General features: G+C 41.9%; 1 protein-coding gene across 1 annotated transcript in view; it reads right to left on the bottom strand.

Annotated features, from left to right (window-relative positions):
* The window catches only part of RIN3 (Ras and Rab interactor 3), a 115,139-nt gene extending 94,329 nt beyond the window's left edge, over window positions 1–20,810 (bottom strand). The window contains exon 1 of the mRNA XM_089522419.1: window positions 20,537–20,810. Within this exon, the coding sequence (XP_089378545.1) occupies window positions 20,537–20,571 (35 nt within the window). The 5' untranslated portion in view covers window positions 20,572–20,810. The remainder of the gene's footprint in view (window positions 1–20,536) is intronic.
* Between the last annotated feature and the right edge of the window lie 302 nt (window positions 20,811–21,112).

Below are 21,112 nucleotides of genomic sequence, written 5' to 3'. Positions count from 1 at the left end.
ACTTCCTCAGATGCATTTGAGGAAGTAGACTGAAGTCTACGAAACCTCATGCTGCCAAATTATTTCTTTCAGTTAGGCTCATAGGTGGTAAAGATCTCTCTATGTATTGATTCTACAGATTAACATGATTATATCTTTGAATTCTACCATTTTAGCTACCTTTTAGACTACAACTACCAGAATTCTCCAGGAAGTAGTAGCTCTCTAAGATATAACTCTTCTGAGCTCTCAGCTTCCCTTATTGCCAAAGAGCAAATGCCTGGCTATCTCAATCACAAGGAAATGTTGCCTTTTTCCAGAGGAGCCAGATTTTTAGCAGTATAACTGGAAATATGGCTTAATTGATTGCATAATAATTACATCCAAGCACCGTACTTTATATGACATAAATTGCAAGACAGCTCAGCTGGAATCTCCAGGAAATGGCAGGATAAATTGTCTTTAGGGCTTTGTGGTATTGCTGCAATTAGAGCAGTCAACATACATGCTGTTTTACAACCTTTAGAACCTTGTTAGTTTCAGGAGACTGCTGTGCACTATGATTCAAAGAAGGATATGATTCTCTTCTCCCTGCAGGATGCTAGGGTGAGACTTTCCATTCAGGGACAGAGGACTTTATCACACTAGCAAAAAAAGATGGAAGGACAGCGGGATGCTCCCATCAATATTGTGCAATAACACTATGATTATCACATGATGTGACATCACTATTACTGAGCAATTATCCCTTGAATAAAGAGGCACCTAGCACTGATTTTTATTCACATAATTTTTCCATTAATAAAAAGTTGTGCTAGAATTCCTCTTTATTAATGGAATACTTGCAGCATAATCATAATGTCGTGAGACATTGTGTGATAATATAGAGTTATTGTGTGGTATTGGCAGGAGCATCCTGCTATGCTCCCATCTTTTTTGCTATCGTGATAAAGTCCTGAGTGGCAATAACAGAGGTAAGTGATACTGCTTGAAGTGTAGTACATTGGTTAAGTGGGTTTGTAGAAGGCAGACGGAAAGAGAATCAACTCATTTGAGATGTGGTGCTGGAGAAGAATGTTGTGGGCAACCAAAAAGATGAAAAAATGGGTCCTAGAACTAGCCCAAACTCTCCCTGGAGAGAGCTTGGAGGACCTGAGCTGGGAGGTAAGATAGGAAGTCTTAGCAACGTCTTATCCACAGGATCACCATGATTCAGGGGTGACTTGAGGGCAGCTAACAACAATGAGCGTCCTCATAGTATGATATCTTGAATCTGTGATCTCATTAGTGCGGGTATTCCCTCCACCAATATAAAACACAACTATGTCACATAGTTGTGTTTATAGGTGCTGCGGCAAATTAATTATCTGGTGCATCATTTTTATGTTTATTGGCCTCTCTGTACTTATCTTAGGTGGTCCTGGGACAATAGACATGCAGTCTATGGCCTGGACCATACTCAAAAGACTCTTCATCTTAGTGAAACCTGCAAAAGCTTGCCCTCTGCTGCTAACACAGTTCTTTCAGAGCCCAGGGTCACCTTTATACCACAAGGAGGCAGCAGAATAGGATTTTGTAGAGGCGTAGAATAAGACCATCATAAAAAGCAAAGATATAAATCTGACATCAAGAAGTCCTGATCATTATATAAAAACTATGAATCTTACCAGCGATTGACAAATTTGGGTAGAATAGCTACCCATAAGGCCTGAATCTGCAACTCTACTGGGATCATTAGGGAATTAATTAAAAAAATTAAAACTGCTGATATCCTAGTTGTTATTGTTGTGTGCCTTTAAGTCATTTCTGACATACAATGACCCTAAGGTGAACCTATCACGGGGTTTTCTTGACAGGTTTTGTCAGATTGGGTTTGCCATTGCCATCCTCTAAAGTTGAGAGTGTGTGACTCACCCAAGGAGCCCTGGTAGCACAGTGGTTAAATGCCTGTACTGCAGCCACTCATTCACAAACCATAAGATTGTGAGGTCAATACCAGCCAAGGGCTCAGGCTTGGCTCAGGCTTGCATCCTTCCAAGGTCACTAAAATTAGTACATTTTCAAAACATGTTACAATATATCTTTCACTTTATCCAGAATTATTGTGTTTTCCAATGTGTCATGTCACCTCATGATGTGTCCAAAGTATGATAGTCCCAGTTTAGTCATTTTGGCTTCTAGGCAGAGTTCAGGCTCAATTTGCTCTTGGACCCATTTATTTGTCTTTTTTCATATCTATAGAACTCTTCTCCAGCCCTACATTTCAAATGAGTTGATTCTCTTCCTTTCAGCCTTCTTCCCTTTCCAGCTTTCAACAACCATGTAACCAATTCCTGAATGGTAAATCAGTGGTAATGTAAATCACCAAGATTTGGTGGGATTGCCCTAGCTGAGACAAGAAAGTGTATTTTAGGACTTAGTTTTCTGACTGTTGCCAGTGTGGAATAATGGTTTGAGTGTTGGACTATGACTCTGGAGACCAGGATTCAATTTCCAGTTTGGCCATGAAACCCATGGCAGGCAATGGCAACCCTCTTCCGAACAAATCTTGCCAAGAAAGACCCCTGATAGGTTCTCTTTAGGGTCACCATAAGTCAGAAATGACTTGAAGGCACACAACAACAAAAAGTTAGAACCACAGTGTGCCAATCTTCAACTCTGTGGGCCCCAGGCAAATGTCAGTTGGTGATAGCGTTCTTCCTGACAAGAGACCCATACACGCTATACAATTAGAACACTATTAATCCATATCAGGTGGAATCCTAATAGTCTGTTGAGGCTCTCGAATGGAATCTAGTAGTCTGGTGAATTCTCTGGCTGAGAATTCTAAATACCCCTTCCTAAATTCCAATGTGTGCGCGTGCATCTTCAAGTTACCTATCCACTTATGGCAACCCCATAAATTTCATAGGGTTTTCTTAGGTAAGAAGTGGTTTTGCCAGTTCATTCATCTGAAATATAGACTACAGTACCTGGTGTTCCTTGGCAGTCTCCCATTCAAGTACTAACCAGGGCTGATCCTACTTAGCATCCAAGATTAGACAGGTTCTGGTGTATTTAGGTTTTAAAGAAATTCAGAGGTGATACTTAATACTAGATCAGTGCACCTAGTATTGTGCCGTGTTGTTCTGGTGTGCCTTCATGTCATTTATGGTGACCCTATCACAAGGTTTTCTTGGCTAGATTTGTTCAGAGGGGGTTTGCCCTTGCCTTCCTCTGAGAATGTGACTTGCATAAGATCACTGAGTGAGTTTCCATGGACCTTACCACATGGGGGCTTTTTGAGCGTCAGTTCGCATTGGCCAATGCGTATTCGCGTTATATAGCATTGGAGTTCCACACCTGTGAGCTCTGAATACGCATTGACCAATGCGATATAATGTGAATATGCTTTGGCCAATGCGTATTCACGGCTGGGTTCCGAACTGAAGGCAGCCAGCTCCTCCCTTTTCCGAGTACGCTAAATTAGGGGATCGGCTGGATCCGCACTGATGGCCAGTGCAGAACCCCTGCTGCTTTGGCTGGTGTGTACATCCAATCCGCTGGTTCTCTTGAAGACCACCAGTTACAAATCTCCCATGATGCTGAGCTGGAATTTCCCCCTTCTCCTTCCGGTGGCCCTTTTCCCTTTTAGCACAACCGCTGGGGCTGGGAGCGTTACTTCCACTGAACGAGATAAAGCAGAAACCTTTTGTGTCCGGGGTGGGGGGAATGTATATGTGTGTGTGTGTGCGCACACACACACACACACACACACACACACACACACACACAAAGATGTGTGTGCAAGCATATACATGCAGCATTACACTTTCAGCTGCTCCACAGTTTGTGTGTGTGTGTGTGTGTGTGTGTGTGTGTGTATATATATATATATACACACACACACACACACACACACACACACAAAGATGTGTGTGTAAGCATATACATGCAGCATTACACTTTCAGCTGCTCCACAGTATATATATATATACACACACACACACATATATATATAAACACTCAAGCAGACAGATGTGTGTGTACACATATAAATAAGGCATCACACTTTTGGCTGTGGCACAGTGTGTTTTTGTATATATATGTGTGTGTTTGTGTGTATATATTATTATTATTATTATTATTATTATTATTATTATTAACCTTTATTTATAAAGCGCTGTAAATTTACACAGCCCTGTACATACAATCTTTTTAATTGGACGGTTCCCTGCCCTCAGGCTTACAATCTAAAAAGACACATACATACATACATACATACATACATACATATATGTAAACTCTCATCCCAATCTCAAGGGAAAGGTAGGTACATTGCCATGGGTGGGTGATCCAGTATTCCTAAATGGCAATGTACCAACCGCATGATTTCACTGAGTGGATCCTTGGCAATTGCCATCCAGGGAAATTTCCTTGTAACAGGGAATTCCTGCATATATATATATATATATATATATATGCGTGTGTGAATATGTATATGTATGTGTATATATATATATACACACACAAACACAAAGATGTGTGTGCAAGCATATACATGCAGCATTACACTTTCAGCTGCTCCAGTTTGTGTGTGTGTATATATATATGTGTGTGTGTGTGTGTGTATATGTATGTGTATATATATATATACACACACACACAAAGATGTGTGTGCAAGCATATACATGCAGCATTACACTTTCAGCTGCTCCACAGTACACACACACACACACACACACACATATAAACTCTCATACAGACAAATGTGTGTATACACATAGAAAAGGCATCACACTTTTGGCTATACCACTATGTGTATATATATATATATATAAGTATGTATGTATGTATTTATGTGTGTGCATATACAAACACACACACACACACACACACACACACACACACACATATATACAGATGGAGCATACCCCTTTCGTAAGTGGCTAAAGGCAGCAATTCTCGCGATATTCCGCGCTAAACAGTGACCTCATTCTTCACCCCCGGAAGTTAAAAATGTTGCGCCCCATTCAGAGCCCCACAGAGCATGCGCAAAGCTGCCGATGCACATCGGCGAACACACATTATTCGGCTGGTGTGGTTCTCCAATCCGCACTGGCCTCACTTTGCGTCAATACGCATTGGCCGATGCGCATTGGCCGATCCAGAAGGCCGCCCAGGTGTGGATGAATGATACGATATGACGTGAAATCGGATCGGCAAAGCGTACTGAGAGAGCACAAATGTGGATGCCCAATGCGATATGACGTGAAATCGCATTGGCCAATGCGAATTGACGCTCAAGAAGCCCCCGTGTGGTAAGGTCCCATGTCTGAGTGGGATTTCAAACCCTGGTCTCCAGAGTTGTAATCCAATGCTCAAACCACTACACCATGCTGGCTCTCAAACCTTCAAATGCCAGCTTCTCTCCCCACCCCCTCCTTGGGCCTATTCGCACTACAGAATTACAGTGCTATTTTTCCACTATTTAATCTGTTTTTTTGGAGTTTAAATAGGACAGAACCATGTCAGTTAAACTCCAAAAAAACAGATTAAATAGGGCAGAAGCATGCCAATTAAAGTGGAGTAACAGCAGTATACAGTAATTCTGTAGTGTGAATTGACTCAACTGCAGGGGAGGGAAGCAAGGGTCCAACAGTGATTCCTTTTGGAAGGCAATGTATGGACCCAGTTTGGTCATCTCATGATGATGATGATGATGATGATCCTGGAAGGCAGTTGATCTCCCAGCAGCTCTTGGTCCATCAGCCAACAGATGAAGCTAACATGGGATGCCCTTCAGTATTCCTCCTTTAGCACAGGAATTTGCCCAGCTCCACTGGATTTGGATATGAGAGCCAGTGTTACTTAGTAGTGGTTTCAGTGTTGGACTATCAATCTGGAGACCAGAGTTCGATTCCCAGCTTGGCCATGAAACCCTCTGGGTGACCTTGGGCAAGTCACACACTCTCCGCCTCAGGGGAAGGCAATGGTAAATCTCCCCTGAGCAAATCTTGCCAAGAAAACCTCATGCTTTAGGGTCCTCATACGTCGAAAATGATTTGAAGGCACACAACAACAAAAGAGCTTGGAAGAATGACTTATTTGGATTGCAAAACCCCTTGGACTGTATGCACTTTTGGAGATTGTACTGACTGTGGTGATGGAGAGATTCTAGGAAATGTGATTCAAAAAATAAACTCTCTATGCTCTGCTTTAGTGTCAAGTGTGACCACTGCCAGGCCAAACCAATGTGATTCTAAAGAAGATGAACTTTTAAACTCTTTTCATGAACCTTGTTTTCATCCAGTTTTCTGTTGGTTCATTTTAACAGGATTAGTAATGGTCTCGTGTTATGCCTACTGAGACTTTCTAAATTCAGTTGATTTCCAAACGAGAAAAATGAACTCATGCTTATTCCTGCCACTAATATCAAAAGAATTTAAAGGTGCTTAATTTAACCTGCATGATAGCTCCATATTTGTGATAGCAGCACAAACTGCAGCTTCCAAATATTTTTTCCCCTTCTCAGTCCCCCTTTTTCCTTTTATAGATCCCTGCATTTTGAGCAATGTTTCCTTATCACAGGAACCATGATGGAGTTCTTATTATACCCACAGGCAGAGAGACAATTCTAAATATTTTAACGTACTGTGTAAACATTACTCACTAGCTGTATCTCTTTGGCCTGACTATTAATCCCTCATGACAGTGAGTAATCAGCACTTCATTAAGCTGTAATAAAGATGGTTTCTCAGAAAGGGCAGACAGCATGAGAAAAATTAATAAAGCAAGTGTTTGAAAGAAGAGCTGGGAGGTGCCTTTCCCTTCATCATATATGTTAGAAGGGGGGAAGCACACATGTATAACTTTATTCCACTGGAGAAGTGTTTGGAGAAGTTTGCTTGCAAAGTCCCATAAACTGCACTCAGCACATTTTTATTGAATGAACGATTCCTAGGCAAAATTTAATCCATGGCCGAACCCAACCAATTTCCCATCTGTTAAATAAGTGCAATGCCGCAAGCAGTTTCTGATTTCCTTTAGAGAGGACTTCAGTAGAGTCATCTCTAAAGAATGTGTCCCTTGCACTAAAAATCCCCCCCCCCAAAAAAAAACCCAGAAACTGTTCACCGCATTGCATTGTCTGAACAGATGGGAAACTGGTTGGATTTATTGCCAACTGGTGGAGCGTAAGGCAGGGCCAGTTTCCAAGTGGGTGTGGTGGGATGCTGCTGAGGACAGAGCGATGCTGGATCTAAAAGACTGCTGGAGATGGCCACTGACTGATTCAGGTCTTTTGGGACATGTTCTGGAGACCAACATTCCTAAAGCACACACTCTAGCCATATCTGTTTTACAAGACAGTCCTGATTTTTTTGCTGTTAGTAAATAACCATCTTTCTTGCTGTTGTGTGCCTTCTAGACATTTCTCACTTATAGCAACCCTAAGACAAAACTATCATGGGGGAAGGGGTTGCCTTTGCCTTCCCCTGAGGCTGAGAGCATAAGATAGAATCATAGAATCATAGAGTTGGAAGAGATGCCAAGAGCCATCCAGTCCAACCCCCTGCCATGCAGGAACTCCCAATCAAAGCATTCCCAACAGATGGCCATCCAGCCTTTGTTTAAAAACTGCCATAGCTTTCTAATCTATTAAGGTCATTTTGAATTTACCTCTCTCCCCTTCTTCCAGCAACACATACCTAGAATTGCATAATTCAACACTCCTCCAGTTAATAAAATTACATTCTGTCAAGGTACACTGTCTGTTGAACTTCAACTACTGGTTGGCTAGCAACTACCGGGACAGTAAGTGGTTTACTAAAATAATATACACTCCCTGTTGAAAGCTCTAAAGACACATCCCTCCAACAAAATTTTGAAGAGAAGATGAATAAGAAGAGTCTTTAAACTAGTGATTGGATTAGTATTAGCCAATACTGTGTAACTGCATGTTAATAAAATTCTTACTTGCAAACAAACCTGGCTTTAAAAAAAAACAATTCCCAGACTCTCCAAGTCTGCTTCTTTATCACATATCTTGCTGGAAATGGGAATCTGGGAGATATAGTCCAAAAAAGTAACCCCATCAAATACTGTAATGAACTTGACATTTTGCCAAAGAGCATGCCTTCCAACTGCTCTAATGCTGCAGGAACTCTCCTAATTAAATATGAATATAAAATTGCATAATGCTGATTGACTGTTAATCCTTGACAATACTTTGAAATCATCCAAAGATCTAGAGTCAGTGGTGAGATCTAGAGACAGAGAGTGATACAATGGTTATAGTGCATACCATCCAGTTATCTAGATTTGACAGGGATAGAATAATCCTTCCTGACAGTAAGAGCTGTCTGACAGTGGAACACATTCCCTCGGAGTGTAGTGGAGTCTCCTTCCCTGGAGGTCTTTAAACAGAGGCTGGATGGACATCTGTTGGGGATGCTTTGATTTAGATTTCCTGGCATGGGGTTGGACTGGATGGCCCTTGGGGTCTCTTCCAACTCTATGATTCTATGTCTTCTCTGTTGCCTGACTTTTTCAGCTGCTTTAAAATGTCCCACTTTCTCTCTCACATCCTCTGATGCTCTCCCTTTGTCCTCAGCTTACTTCAGTTGCTGCAAACTGAGTTCAAAATGCAAAAATGGTTTGCACTCAGTTCATTTGTGGTGGGAGAGGAGAAAGGGCAGAATCTTGGCCTTCCAAATAGGCTGAGTCAAAAGCAAACTGCAGCAGCATCTCCTAGGTTGTGTGTTTTTCCTCATTAATCAATTTTGCCATCCTGACTACACTCTGATGTTGTTTGGTTACATATAATAAATAAATAATAAACATTTTATTTATATACCGCCTTTCCTGAGATCAAGGCGGTTAACAACATTTCACATTGACAATAGTTAAAACCATCAAACATCATTAAAAACATCTTAAAATATAAAACATAGCAATAAACCAACTCAACAGTGAGGTCGAGAGGGGAGGAGGGGTTATTTCAGGGAACAGAAGTCAGGGGTATGCCTGCTTAAAAAGATGTGTTTTTAACCCCTTCTTAAATTGGTCTAATGAGGTGGCCGAGTGGAGCTCGTCAGGAAGCGAGTTCCAGAGCTTGGGGGCCGAGGTAGAAAAGGCCCTCTGGGTGGTAGTAGACAATCTAGCCTCTGGAACCCTCAACAATTGCTTCCCGACCGACCTGAGTGTGCGAGGCGGATTATATGGGGAAAGGTGGTCCTCCAAGTACCCTGGGCCCAAGCCATGAGGGATACACGACAGAGAAGAATCAAAGATAAAACCAAGACTGCGGGCTTGCTGGATTGGTTGAATAGAAATGTTGTCCACAGAGACAGAAAAGGAGTGTTGAAGGGTGGGCTTAGGAGGAAAGACAAGAAGCTGCGTCTTGGACATGTTGAGCTTCAAACGCCGATGGCGCATCCACTGCGAGACAGCTGCAAGACAAGATGAAACTTGCTGTTCAAGCCTTGGAGAAAGGTCGGGGTGGAAAGATACAACTGGGTGTCATAGGCGTACAGATGGTAGGAAAAACCAAAAGAACTAATGAGTTTACCTAAGGACAGTGTGTAGAGAGAAAACAGAAGGGGACCCAGAACAGAGCCCTGAGGAACACCCACAGATAAGGGAACAGAGGATGAAGTCTGTTCCCAGTTTTCATCAGTTGATGGTTACACAAGAATCCAACCATATTCTGCCACTTTCCAGCCTGCCTTTTTCTGTGGAAGCAGATGCTCCCCAGATTCCCACTTTCTGAACTGCAAGGAATTTCTTAACTAAACTAAACTAAACTTAAGCTAATGGCCTTTACTCTGTTCTCATCCTTCTTGATTTGTCTGCAGCCTTTGACACCGTTGATCACTGTCTCCTAGTTGACATACTCTCTGACCTTGGGTTCTCAGACTCTGTTCTCGACTGGTTTAGATCTTATGTGTCTGGCAGATCTTTTGCAGTGGTTGCAGGTGGACAGACTTCATCCTCTGTTCCCTTATCTGTGGGTGTTCCTCAGGGCTCTGTTCTGGGTCCCCTTCTGTTTTCTCTCTACACACTGTCCTTAGGTAAACTCATTAGTTCTTTTGGTTTTTCCTACCATCTGTATGCCTATGACACCCAGTTGTATCTTTCCACCCCTGACCTTTCTCCAAGGCTTGAACAGCAAGTTTCATCTTGTCTCGCAGCTGTCTCGCAGTGGATGCGCCATCGGTGTTTGAAGCTCAACATGTCCAAGACGGAGCTTCTTGTCTTTCCTCCTAAGTCCACCCTTCAACACTCCTTTTCTGTCTCTGTGGACAACATTTCTATTCAACCAGTCCAGCAAGCCTGCAATCTTGATTTTATCTTTGACTCTTCTCTGTCGTGTATCCCTCAGATCCAGATCACAGCCAAGGCTTGTAGATTCTTCTTGTACAATATTGCCAAAATCTGACCATATCTCTCCGCCTCTACTGCCAAGATCCTGGTCCATGCCCTAGTGATCTCACAACTCGATTACTGTAACGTCCTCCTGGCTGGGCTTCCTCTTTCTCACCTCCATCCTTTAATCTCTGTTCAGCATTCAGCTGCATGCATTATCACTTCCACCCACCGCTCTGACCACATCTCTCCTGTGTTGGCATCCCTTCACTGGCTCCCCCTCCCTTTTCATATTCAGTATAAGCTCCTGCTGTCCACGTTTAAAGCCCTCCATGGGCTGGCCCCCCCTTACTTATCAGACCTTATTTCTCCTCACCTTCCCACTAGGGCCCTCCATTCTGGTAGTCAAGGTCTGCTGTCCCAGCCCAGGATTTCCTCTGCCCTATCTCGGATTCGCTCCTTTTCACTCGCTGCCCCTCACTCCTGGAACCTTCTTCCCCCGCAAACAAGAGCCATCTCTTCTTTAACCAGCTTCAAAACGGAGCTGAAGACCATCCAGTTCAGAGAAGCGTTCCCAGGCATTGCATAATTGTCACTTGCTTTTTGTTGCTCTTTTGTTGTCTGTTTTATTGAATCATTTCCTGTATTGCTATGTATTTTATGTATTATCCTACTAGAGAGGCCCCTTCCCCACCACCTTTCCTTTCTCCTTTTGTGTCATGTCTTTTTAGATTGTAAGCCTGAGGGCAGGGAACCGTCCAATTAAAAAGATTGTATGTACAGCGCTGTGTAAATTTACAGCACTTTATAAATAAAGGTTAATAATAATAATAATAATAATAATAATAATAATAATAATAATAATAATAACTGCCTGTGCTGAAGGAGACTGTAATGCTGGTCATTGTTGTTGCTATTCCACTATTTCCCCACCCCTGGGATTCAAGCCATTTTACAAAAATTAAAGCAGACACAGATGAAAGTTGAAGTTATGACAGGGGCACCATGCCAGCCCACCCTGGTTGGCATATCCTGCACTGCTGCCTCCATTTATAGGTTTTTCCAGGTCCTTGAAATCCTACAAAACATCTTTGCAATATGCAGGATGATCAGATGTCTCAACTGCAAAGGAGGACAAGGCACCATAAAATGTAAGTCACTGAAGAAAAATGTAGGATGTGGCAAAAGAAAAGCTAAAAAACCACACATATAAATACAAGTTCATGTTTCAGTCATGCTCACAATGGAGGACATGTCCTGGAAAAGGAGGACATCTGGTCAACCTGCGCAATACATTACAAAAGAAAAGTGTCCTTGGCGATCACAGACAGGGATGGTTCTGTTTGATCACCTTCAATTTACTTAAAATTCAGCTATCTGTTCATCTAGTTGCCATGTAGTATTATTAGTTACAACGCTTCTTATGAACACTGTGAGTGTATCATTGTTTCAGAAGATGGACAACGGAAGTCCATCTCACAGCAGCTGCACTCGCAGCAACTGCAATGGGGGAAGTTTGTAGCAATGCACCTCTGAGCGACTGTTTAAGCTGTGCACTCTGGTTACAACAACTTCCCTTGCTGCTTTGACAGACACAAACAAAAAGCCACATTTTGTCTCACCATAGAAGAAATCCCCAGTGAAACTGCACTAACTTTGTAATGCTATCAGCTGGACTAGACATAAGGCACAGGGAGGCAACTGCCTCAGGCAGCAAATCATAGGAGTCGCAGTGGGGGCCTCTCACCTGTTCCTTTCTGAATGCCCTGGGCATTTTCTCTCTTTCAAAAGACAGCCTGTTTTGCACTCTCTAATCTACACTGCTTCTTCAGGCTGTTCTGTAGCCACTGCCACAATCTGCTTTGCCTCCAGTAGCAAATTGTCTTAGGGGTCAGTCACACTTACATTTTTTGCATGAAGAGATTTGCATCTGTGAATAGATTCAAAATCGATTCACTGTTCCCACTACGTTTTAAGACAGTGAATCTCTCTGTGGCAATTAAATCCATTTTGAAGTTCCCATTTGCTACCTCCCTTTCCTGTTAACAGTGGCTGCGCAAAAAAGAACTGCTAAGGGATCCGGTGCCAAATGCACCAGTTTAAATGGGATTTTCAGTCCCCCCTCCCACAAACTGCACTGAACACAATCGGTGCAAGTCTGAATGACAGGGAAATAACCCGGTTTCCAAACCGGGTTATTTCGTACTGTGAATGAGCCATTTGGCTAGTCCTGCCTGTCACATGATACAATTGCCCTGATCCCAATTTTATTTCATAGAATCATAACAAGGGCCATCTGGTTCATCCTCCAGCCATCACGGAATAAAGCATTCCTGAAAAATGCCCATCCAACCTCCTCCAAACATGAAAAGCCCATCATCCTTCAAGATGCTCTATTCTACTGTCAAACTGCTCTTAAATTTTTCTTTAAAAAGTTATATGCAACATTTAAGTGGGATTTCTTTTCTTGTAATTTGAATCCATTGGTTCATGTATTAGTCTCTGGAGCAGCAGAAAGCAAGCTTGCTTCATCTTCTAGGTGAAATAGAATCACAGAATCATAGAGCTCCCTAAACTCCCTATACGTCTCCTTAAAGAATTTTATTGGCCTATAAACCAAGAAACTTTGCAGCCAAGTGATATCAGAAATGCATTGTCGCTGAAATCCCGAAAGTAAAAAGATGTGAATTAATTCTTCTTTGTGACCACTTTAATAGTGGGTTTTGTGCAAGATCGTGTGAAATCATTATGCGCAATTACGTGATTTTTCCGGGATATTCACAGGATTAACTCCCAATCTCCTTTGTGTGATAAACTCCTTTGTCACTGGAGCTGTTTCCCTCTTTCTCATGTTAGCAAAACAGTTTCCTAAGCTACCCCTCTTGGCTGATATCTGAACAGAGTGGGGAGATCAGCTGGGATAGGGAAGGCAGCTTTATTTTGTGAAATTAAACTATGATTCTCATGCAAGTCATATCTGACCCCTTAATGCGCTTGGGGGATTGTTGGTAGTTGGCTTGTTGAGGAAGCCACGTTGCATATATTGAAAGACAAGGATGCTTTATTATTTTGTTTGGTCTGCATTTTAAGAAGATGGAACAGCACACAAAAATGCATATAAAAACACTGACTAATGCAGAAACAGAGCTGAATGAGTACATTCAAAATGGATACAGAGAGGAAATACACTAACCCATCCATCACTACTGGGACATACCATCATCACTATTATATAGTTCAGAGATGACTACCATTGATGGCCCCAACACAAAAGTGTGAGGAACCTTAAATGTTCACTTTTCAGATTGTTGTTGCTTACAATGTTGCTTAGACAAACATACTGGATTAAAACTGGTTTTGTCTCCATCAAAATTAATATTGGCACAATGCATGAAGTCAAGGGAAGGGTGAGCAAACTAAGACAAAATGTTCAGTTGACTAACATGTGGCTCCTTCCCATCAAGGTATGGCATGACAAGCCAAAGGACAAATCATAACTTGCCTCTTAAGACTTGCCAACAAGAACAACTGTGAACTCAGATATATAGCCTAAACTGTGGAATGTGAGCTTCATCCAAAGTAATGAAAAAAATTCAATATTGTCAAGGTACGCCTCAGGACTTGGAGTAATGGTCCGAGGCACCAACAAGCAGGCATTCTGGATATGACTAAGCAGAAATTACTCAAAACAATTTTATTTCCTTTTCACATAAAATGAAAAAAATGCATCTTTACCCCAAACCATGTTTGGAATAAACATGATCTCTAAGGAATGTATCATTTCTGAGTGTATATAGTCAGTCCACGATCATCTCTGGTCAAATTTTAAAAACCTGTTAAGACCTGTGGGCAGAAATGAAACAACGGAATGAATGGGGGTTATTTAGGCAAAAATGTGTCATGCCACCTATTATGCTTTTTTAAAAAGCCCTGTTGTTTGCATCCAGTAGTCATGTGCGCAAATCCTCACAAATCATCCTCTGTGTGTATGTATGTGTGAGATAAAAAAAACCTGACAGGCAGCGACAGATAGAGGTTTTATTTGAGCTTCTGGGTATTCTCATCGAATTTAGTGAAACTTGTTTTGAAGTCAACAAGCTTAGGATGATGTTGAATGTAGCCTAAATATGATCGTTTTCTTTTTAAAACTGGTGGCAATTTAAACTGTGTTGATAACACTGATAGTTGTTATGTCTGAAATAGGAAAAGCAGTCACAACAAAGGTTCTTTCTGTCAGCATTTAGTTGTGTTCTCTCTCTCTGATACACACACACACACACCTCCCCAAAAATGTGATTTATATTTTTGCACATGACAATTGGGCACAGACAACAGTTTTTCAGAGAATGATAGACGGCATCAGAGCCCACTAATATAGTAGTGTACAAGGTACATTCATTCTCCTCAGCACTTTCTTGTCATTTTTGCCCCTCCTTCCTCCAGGCTGCTTCTGCACTGCAGGAATAATCCAGATTGACACACTTTGACTGCCCTGGCTCAGTGCTATGGAATTCTGGAAATGGCAGTTTTGTGAGACATTTAACCTTCTCTGTCAGAGAGCTCTAGTGCTACAACAAACTACAATTCCCAGACTTCCATACCATTGAGTCACAGCGGTTAAAGTCATCTCAATCTGGAGTATTCCCGCAGTGCAGATGCAGCCCTAGTGTGTCTGACTTTGCCCTCATGCTCCTTAAATGTGATTCCCACTTATTCTGCTTTTTGCTAGCATTGTATTCTCAGTTGCCAGGTGAAACCACGAAAGAGAGCTATCCTACCGTCTCAAGTATGTGTTTATTTCCGGTTCTTCTCTGTCAGCGCATGCCTTTCTCCTGGTGCTATCTGGATGTCTTGCACATGGGAAATAGCATCCCAGGGTGTGTAAGACTGATAAGAGTTCTTTGCAATGGCTGGCATGCAGTGCTATTCCACATGGTTAACTGATGTTTTGGATAGTGACGCCATCTTCCCCTGATTGTTTTTAAGTAGGAAACATGAACACATTTAAGTTTTGTTGTTTTTCTAAAGATAGATTTGAACTTGGACCAACTCTGCAGCCTTCCATACTCACAAGCCCTGTCTCCCCAATGAATTACAGGTAGACTTCACTTAAGTAAGCAGATGTGCTGCTGCACATTACTTCTTTAATAAAAAAAAAAAACCTTTGGCACCAGAGGAAGAAATAACATGGAAAGGACTGTGATAGGTTCCTACACTACAAAAAAAGAAGATTAGTTCAATATGTTTCAGCTAGCCTTCTGTTCAAAACTAATGATAGGTATAGAATTCAAAGATATAGCCATGTTAGTCTATAGAATCAGTATGCAGAGAGATCTTGCAGCACCTTTGAGACTCACTGAAAGAAAGAAGCTGACAGTATGAGCTTTCCTAGACTTAAGTCCATCTCCTCAGATGCATTTGGCATAACAATAGGCATGTGTGAAATGAAACCGTCAGGTCTGGTAAGCCTTATACAGGTGTTCGTTGTTTGCTGTTGTTGTGTGCCTTCAAGTTGTTTCTGACCTACAGTGACCATAAAGTGAACCTATTAAAGGGTTTTCTTGGCAGGATTTGGTCAAAGGAGGCTTGCCATTGTCTTCTCCTAAGACTGAGAAAGTGCAACTTGCCCCAAGTCACCCAGTGGGTTTCCTGGTCTCCTGAGTTGTGCATACTTAAGACACACACACACAGAGAGAATATTCTAGAGACCACTTGAAGGCTTCTTCCAAAATATATGCAATATGACTTTTTCTTTCACCAGCCTCCATTTTTTCATATGATTTCTATTTTCATAGGCAAATTTATAGATCGATGGTTTTTAAAACATGTTTGGTATTGTGGGTAAGGCAGGCTTATTATTTACTCCCCCCTTTCTCTCTGTGTTGCTGTTCATGCAGTAAGAAATTCTGAAGGCAGTTACTGCTTACTTTGCCTGTTGTAGGCAGCCACACATACCTTCAGTAGGGTCAGCTATAGCAGAATCTCATTCTTTCCCAATTTATGCTTTACTGTATTGTTTGCAGCAGTGTCACTACTGCAGCCTACCTCTGAAAATCTAGTGTGTCTCTAGTCCTCCTTCAGCATCCTCCCAATGCTGATGCTACTAAAAACTTCCAGCTACACAGAGAGCAAGGAGGAAAGGCTGAGTGGCTGGATGTGTGTAAAAAGACTTTGTAAAAAAAAGAGCTTTTTTGTTAAAGGGTTACTTAATGAACTAGTCCTGTAATTCTACCAGGAAGGAGCTGAATAGTCTACCTCTATCCAAAGCAAAGCCTGATGTAAATAAATACTTCAATTTGTACATGACTTCATGGAATCCTATTGTGGCCTGGTCACACAATCATGAGTCAAGGAACCTAAGTCACACATATTGTTTCTAATAGCTATTTGGAGTTCAGGAGGGGGGTCCCCCAACCAAAACACATTTTGTGGCTTTCCTTTTTCCTTCCTCCTCCACTTCTGCATTCCTGACAATTGTGCTTACTGAGCTGTTTGTCTCTTTGGTACCTTCAATGGTTGCCATGTGGATTGCAGATTGCTATGATTACAAGTGCATCTTCATCCAGAGGGAAAATCTGGATACCTTCTGTGTGAGCTTTTGGAAAATCAGCTCAACACCATCCTCCCAGCCATTCCCCTCATCTTTTAGCTCCCCAAATCCCCCCATTTCTCCTTTCCCCTCCAGCCACTATCCAGGGCTTTTGGAGGGAGAGCATTGATAAACAACTTTACTACACAGGGAGAAAGCAAGATGGGAGAAGAAGAAAGCCACGGTGCTGATTTTGGTAGTAGATAGGAATGACAGCATGGTGTCATGGTTTAAGTTTGAACTAGGCTCAAATCACGGTTCAAATCCCGACCTATTGGGTGACCTTCAGCAAGTCACACTCTCTCAGCTTCAGAAAAAAGCAATGGCAAGCCCCCTCTGAACAAATCAAACAAGAAAACCTGATGATAGTTTCATGTGAGGATCACCATAAGTCAGAGACAACTTGAAGGTGCACAACAACAAAGGAATGAGAACTCCTTCTCCAAAACGATAAGGGCTGGATTTTTTTTTTAATGAACTTTTCCAGATTGTGATAAATCTCTGGATCTCTGCCTTTTAAAACAAACATATACAGAGGTTTCCTGTAAGTGCTGGCTTGATGGAAGCACATGATACGAGGGAAATGTTCCAGGTAATGGCCTTTTCTATTGGAGTCAATAGTTAGTTGGAGAAGTGCCTTTTTAGGACTACAGCTCCCAAATTCCCCACTGTCGGCATGGCCATGGGAAGTTTCTGGGAACTGAAGTTTTTTTAATGAATGTCTCCAACTGATTATAATGAAGCACAGAAAACAAGCTGTGGAATGCCACTGGTCATGGTGCCCATGTATTAGTAAGATAATCTTCCCTGAAATAAAACTCAGATGGAACAGATACTTAGAAATTTTAAAAACAGGCAGAAATAAAAAGGAATACACACGAACTAAAAGCTGCACATGATTTTAAAGAGCATTCACAGCAGGTTCTTCATACTGGTGTGAGCCTAGTCTTCAAATTTCTTCTATTACCAACATATATGTTTGCATTAATCTCCAGTTTTGTCCATCAGATCAGTAAGCTGGTGAGCTTTCTCTCTTTAAATACACACATTCCTCATTCATCCTGAAGGGTGGGGGGCAAATCTTATCAACATTTAACAGTACTTGCAACACCAAAATTGCTGTGTATGCAGTCTCTTTCATACAATGGGCACTTGGTATCTCCTGGGGTTTGTTTCGAGGATTAATGGCTACCAAAATCCATGGATGCTCAACTCCCATTATATACAATGGAGTAGTAAAATGGTGTCCCTTATATAAAATTGCAAATTCAAGGTTTGCTTCTTGGAACAGATAGCTGTGGATAGTTGAATCTGTTGATGCAGAATCCATGGATATGGAGCGCTAACTGTACTACACAGCTACACCACTTTGGCAACCATGCCTTATGAAGAATGGCTTAGAGAGTTAGGCATGTTTAACCTGGAGAAGAGAAGATTAAGAGGTGACATGATAGCCCTGTTTAAACATTTGAAGGGATGTCATATTGAGGATGGAGCAAATTCATTTTCTCCTGCTCCAGAGACTAGGACACACAGCAATGGATTCAAGCTACAGGAAAAAAGATTCCACCTCAACATGAGGAAGAACTTCCTGACAGGAAGAGCTGTTCAACAGTTGAATACGAATGCCTCTGAAAGTGATGGGGTTTTCAAACAGAGGCTGGATGACCATCTGTTGGGAGGGCTTTGATTGTGTCTTCCTGCTTGGCCCTTGTGGTCGTTTCCAACCACTTTAACTGGTATGGGGGCCATCCTATGGAATCTATGGGGTTTTTAAAAATTCTTTCCAGAGACCTCTAGTGCCTTCCCAAACTACAAGCCCCAGAATTCTGTAGGTTGCAGCCAAGGACATTAAGTTGGCATCAAGTACTAACCGTCAAGTGAAAGACTCAAGTCTACAAAAGACTCAAGTATATGAAAGCTTATGCTGTCAACTTCTCTCTTTCAGTTAGTCTCAAAGGTGCTACAAGGTCCCTTTGCATGCTGATTTTCCAGACTAACACAGCTATGTCTTTCAAATGGGTAATGGTCAAGTGTAAAAGAGATCTAGCCTACAAGCACCTTCTAGCTGCTATGTACCCTGTGAAAGCTGAGCCATGCCAAATGTAGAGACCAGTATTGTCCTTGTTTTGCAAATCCTGTCCCAACAAACTTCTAAAAAATTATTATGCAAAGTAAAATTACATTATACGGCTCTCAGTTAACCTTTTAAGATGTTCTAACATTACAGCAATAAGGCAATAAAACAGAGAAATCTTTACTTGTACATTTCAATAACAGCAGACCAAATATCTAAATGTGAACCCAACCCCAGCAAACCTTTTTTAAAAAGTGGACACACTGCAAATCTCTAACTTTGTTACATCTGCCTTCAACATGGACCATAATGTTGGGTGCATGCTCACAAACTGTGTCTCAAATACTGTGTCTACACCCTAAAGCTGTCCTGACCTGGACCACAGACTTTTTTTTATTGTTGTTGTTTCCTGCTCTCATGCTTTTAACAGCAGCCTATTATGAAGAAACCCAACAGGTGAAATTTTTTCTGGTACTACACTATTTGACCAGTGGAAAAGGGGAGGGAGGGAGGACTTTGCCTGTCTAATTTGCGACTGTTTAAGCCACAGGATAGATGCCCTATGGCTTTGACCAAAAAAAAAAAAAACAGGGAAAAAGAGCTCCATCTTTGTGACACATCACCCATCTTCACTCAGGATTTACAGAAAAGTCCTGCTGTGATTCCAGATCTACAGCATGGTAGCAAGAAGAAGACCAGGAAGGGTTACTATAAAGAAACTAATCAAAGTGTAAAGATATGCAACAACAGTAAAGTTAGAATAATCCAAGCCAGTGTATACATCACCATGTAAGAATGCAAGAGGTAGAAAGTGAAGAAAGGCAATAGGAAGAAAATCAACTCATTTGAGATGTGGTTCTGAAGGAGAGGGCTGAAGATACCATGGATGACCAAAAAGACAAATAAATGGGTCTTAAAACTGATCAAGCCTGAACTTTCCCCGGAAGCCATGATGATCAAATTAAGGCTATCATACTTTGGCCACATCATGAGAAGGCACGACTCATTAGAAAAGCAAAGTGCTAGGAAATTAGAAGGTAGCAGAAAGAGAGGAAGACCACAGGACAGATGGCTAGACTGTATCAGGGAGACCACGGGCCTGAACCTACAGGATCTGAGCAGAGAGGTTGAAAACAAGGGGGTCTTGTCTCATCCCCAGGATAGAGGCAGTCAAGTCAAAGGCAGTTACAAGCATCAGCAAGGGAAAATTGCTCTTTCTGCAAATCTCTTTTTCTCACCACCTCCTCCTGCTAAACTACACTTCTCCCTCTCTTCCCACAAAGCCCTTGTTGCTTTAAATAGGTATTTATTGGCATCCGCTAAAAGAAAGACTGTAAATTCCTCTTACTGCGGTTGCACAGCTGATACCTCCACAAAGGCTGCCAGCAAGCTGATACAAAAGGAGAGAAAAAGACAGACAGAGGCATTCTTTCTCCAACAGGCAGCCTGAAGGGTGGGTGGGGTGGCGGGAGAGAGACTTTCACTTGAGAGCAAAAGTAGAGTAGGTGAAAGTTGGGAGAGTCAGAAAAAGTTTTAAGACTCACCCAGCTCCCTGGTTTCCCAGCGATGTTTTCATCATCACCACAAGAATCGAATGGTGTGGGTGTCTTTTCAAAATCAGTAGAGATCTCCCTGGTGAAGCAAGTTATACCTTGGCATTTCCTGACAAATCTTCCACGCCTTCTTTGGACTCCCACTTTTGGACAGAGGATGGGTTTGACAGGATGAGAAGCCAGGCTTTTTTCTTTTTTGCTGCAGTGCTTCCAAAAGACTGAAGTCTCCAAAGTGAGGATAAACTTCCAAATGTGTCTGCTTTGAGCTTTCCTTTCTTTTCAACTTCCTGTATTTATGTGAACGGGGGCCTTCAGGAAGAGGCAGTCCTTGGTGGTCAAGGGTGTTTTCTTTTCTTTCTGGTTTTTTTTTATAAACCCATTTTTGGGCATGAATGTTTCACTCAGATAGTAGAAAGAGAGGCCTGTGACTGTGAGTCACTGGGTTTTGTACCTGACGTTCCCTTCAAGTCATAGGAAGGAATAAATTCATCAGGGCTGCAGGTACATTCAGGAGGCGAGGAAGTGACAGACTACGGCAAATGCTGGAAAGGATTTTATGCACAGCAG

The sequence above is a fragment of the Sceloporus occidentalis genome, unplaced genomic scaffold (genome assembly GCF_023333645.1).
Source record: "Sceloporus occidentalis isolate IW3139 unplaced genomic scaffold, rSceOcc1.0.p SCAF_4, whole genome shotgun sequence".
Lineage (NCBI taxonomy): Eukaryota > Metazoa > Chordata > Lepidosauria > Squamata > Phrynosomatidae > Sceloporus > Sceloporus occidentalis.
Note: the sequence above shows the minus strand (reverse complement) of the source record. Positions and strands in the feature narration are given on the sequence as shown.